The 2,116-nt window shown below is 33.4% G+C and overlaps 1 protein-coding gene across 1 annotated transcript in view; it reads left to right on the forward strand.

The window, feature by feature from the left end:
* The first annotated feature begins 574 nt into the window (after nucleotides 1–574).
* The window catches only part of LOC112528610 (geraniol 8-hydroxylase-like), a 4,425-nt gene continuing 2,883 nt past the window's right edge, over nucleotides 575–2,116 (forward strand). Inside the window, exon 1 of the mRNA XM_025139631.1 lies at nucleotides 575–1,450. Within this exon, the coding sequence (XP_024995399.1) occupies nucleotides 575–1,450 (876 nt within the window). The remainder of the gene's footprint in view (nucleotides 1,451–2,116) is intronic.

The following is a 2,116-nucleotide window of genomic DNA, read 5'->3' on the forward strand; positions in this document are numbered from 1 at the left end:
GTTCATCGTGTTGAATTGAGTTCAAATGATCGTAACCTTAAACTCAGTTAGGCATCGGATTAGGTTATTTCGTGTCGGGTTGGCCGAATTGGTTGGATTTTTGAGCATCCCTAGCTAGTTCGTATATCATGAGCGGTAATACTTCAAACAAATTTTTTTTATAAATTCCCTAAAATGTAGAATCAAAATTTTAGAATCTTATAAAATCAGATATTCTATTTCAGATATTTCAACAATAATTTATATTATTAAAATAATTCCATAATCTTATCTTTTTTTTTTAATATTATAAAAAGTGATAACAATTCAATGTCATTAGTGAAATAAATAAATAAAAAACCATTTCTCTGTCCTCGTATTAAATTTAAAAATTCTTTTAAAAAGGTTTTACATATTTTTCCTATTTTAAAAATAATATAGAAAATCTTTTTTAAATAAAATAAAAAACAAAACCCCTATTTTTTATATTTAAAAAAAAAAGTTGTTGTAGCTGACGTCATTATCACATTTTGGTGTGACTCTATAAATACACACCCACGAGCCTTTCCGTTAATCCCCGTAACAAGAAACAAAAATGGAGCTTCTATTTCTTCTTCTATCTTCCTTTCTCTTCATTCTCTTCCTCCTCCATGCCCTTGACCGTCATCGGAGAAGAAGATTACCTCCGGGACCCTCCGGCCTCCCCATTATCGGAAACCTCCTTGACCTTGGACCAAATCCCCATGAATCCCTAGCCAAACTCTCACAGAAACACGGTCCACTTATGACCATCCGATTGGGCAGCATCACCACCGTGGTGGTATCCTCACCGGAGGCCGCCAGAGAAATCCTCCAACGCAACGACGAAGCCTGCTCCGGCCGTGTTGTTCCAGACGCTGTCACCGCCTTAGAACACCATGACGTGGCGGTTCTGTGGATCTCAGCAAATGAAGAATGGCGGACCATCAGAAAAGCCCTCAACACATACCTCACCCACCAACACAAACTCGACACCCTTTGCGGCCTTCGTCAGAGCGTGGTCGATGAGATGCTGGAGTTCCTTCGGGAGTCTGGCCGGAAAAAGGAGGTGGTGGATGTCGGAAAGTTGGCATTTGCGGTGGCACTCAACCAGATGTCAAATACAATTCTTTCACAGAATGTGACTAGATATGATTCCGATGATATCGGAGGGTTTAAGGAAGCTGTAAGGACATTAATGGTGGTGGACGGAAAGTTTAACATAGCAGATATATTTCCGGTGCTGAAGCCATTGGATCCTCAGAACATCCGGCGGCAGGCGAAGGCGGCGTATGGTTGGTTTGATAAAGTGATAGATGGGTTTATAAACGAGAGGTTAAAGCATCGAGAATCGAAGCTTCCAAGATTTGGTGATATGTTGGATTCAATGCTGGATTGCAGTGAAGATAAAGAAGATGGTTTCAATCGCAGACACATCAAAGCGTTGCTTGTGGTAATTAAATCCTCCTATATTTTTTATATATGGAAATTAATTAAAAATTTCCAGGTTTTAATTTAATCTTTTAATCATTTCTCTCTTTTGTATTATAAAGGTTTTTATACACATACACATACACACACACATATATATATATATATATATAATTTTATATATAAGAGTTGGTTTAAAAGAAAACCAAATATAAAAATTGAGAAACACACTAATAATTATTAACGAGCATAATATATACATTTGTATACAAGTAATTTGTTTAGCATGTATATGCATATAAAATATATACATACATACGTTCAAAGTATCCATGTAATGTATACACATCGGATAAATATGCATATATGTATACCGTACTGATAAATGATTATTAAATTGTTCTTTATTTTTCATGAAGGTTTCCCTTCCTCTCATCTATATAAATATATTTATAACGTTATATGTAAATAATATATATATATATATATATATAAAATATTAAATATAATATTTTTATATTTTTTAATTATAATTTTTTTTTTACAAAATTATAATTTTATGTTTTTTATATCTCATATATTAACAATTTGAGATTTTGATCATAAAAAAGAGGTATTTTAGAGGTGAACCTAAAATGACAAAACAATTTAAAAAGGGTTTTTCTATGTTAAAATGTTAACATGAGAA

This window comes from Cynara cardunculus (genome assembly GCF_001531365.2).
Source record: "Cynara cardunculus var. scolymus isolate 2C chromosome LG 15, CcrdV1, whole genome shotgun sequence".
NCBI classification, from domain to species: Eukaryota; Viridiplantae; Streptophyta; class Magnoliopsida; order Asterales; family Asteraceae; genus Cynara; species Cynara cardunculus.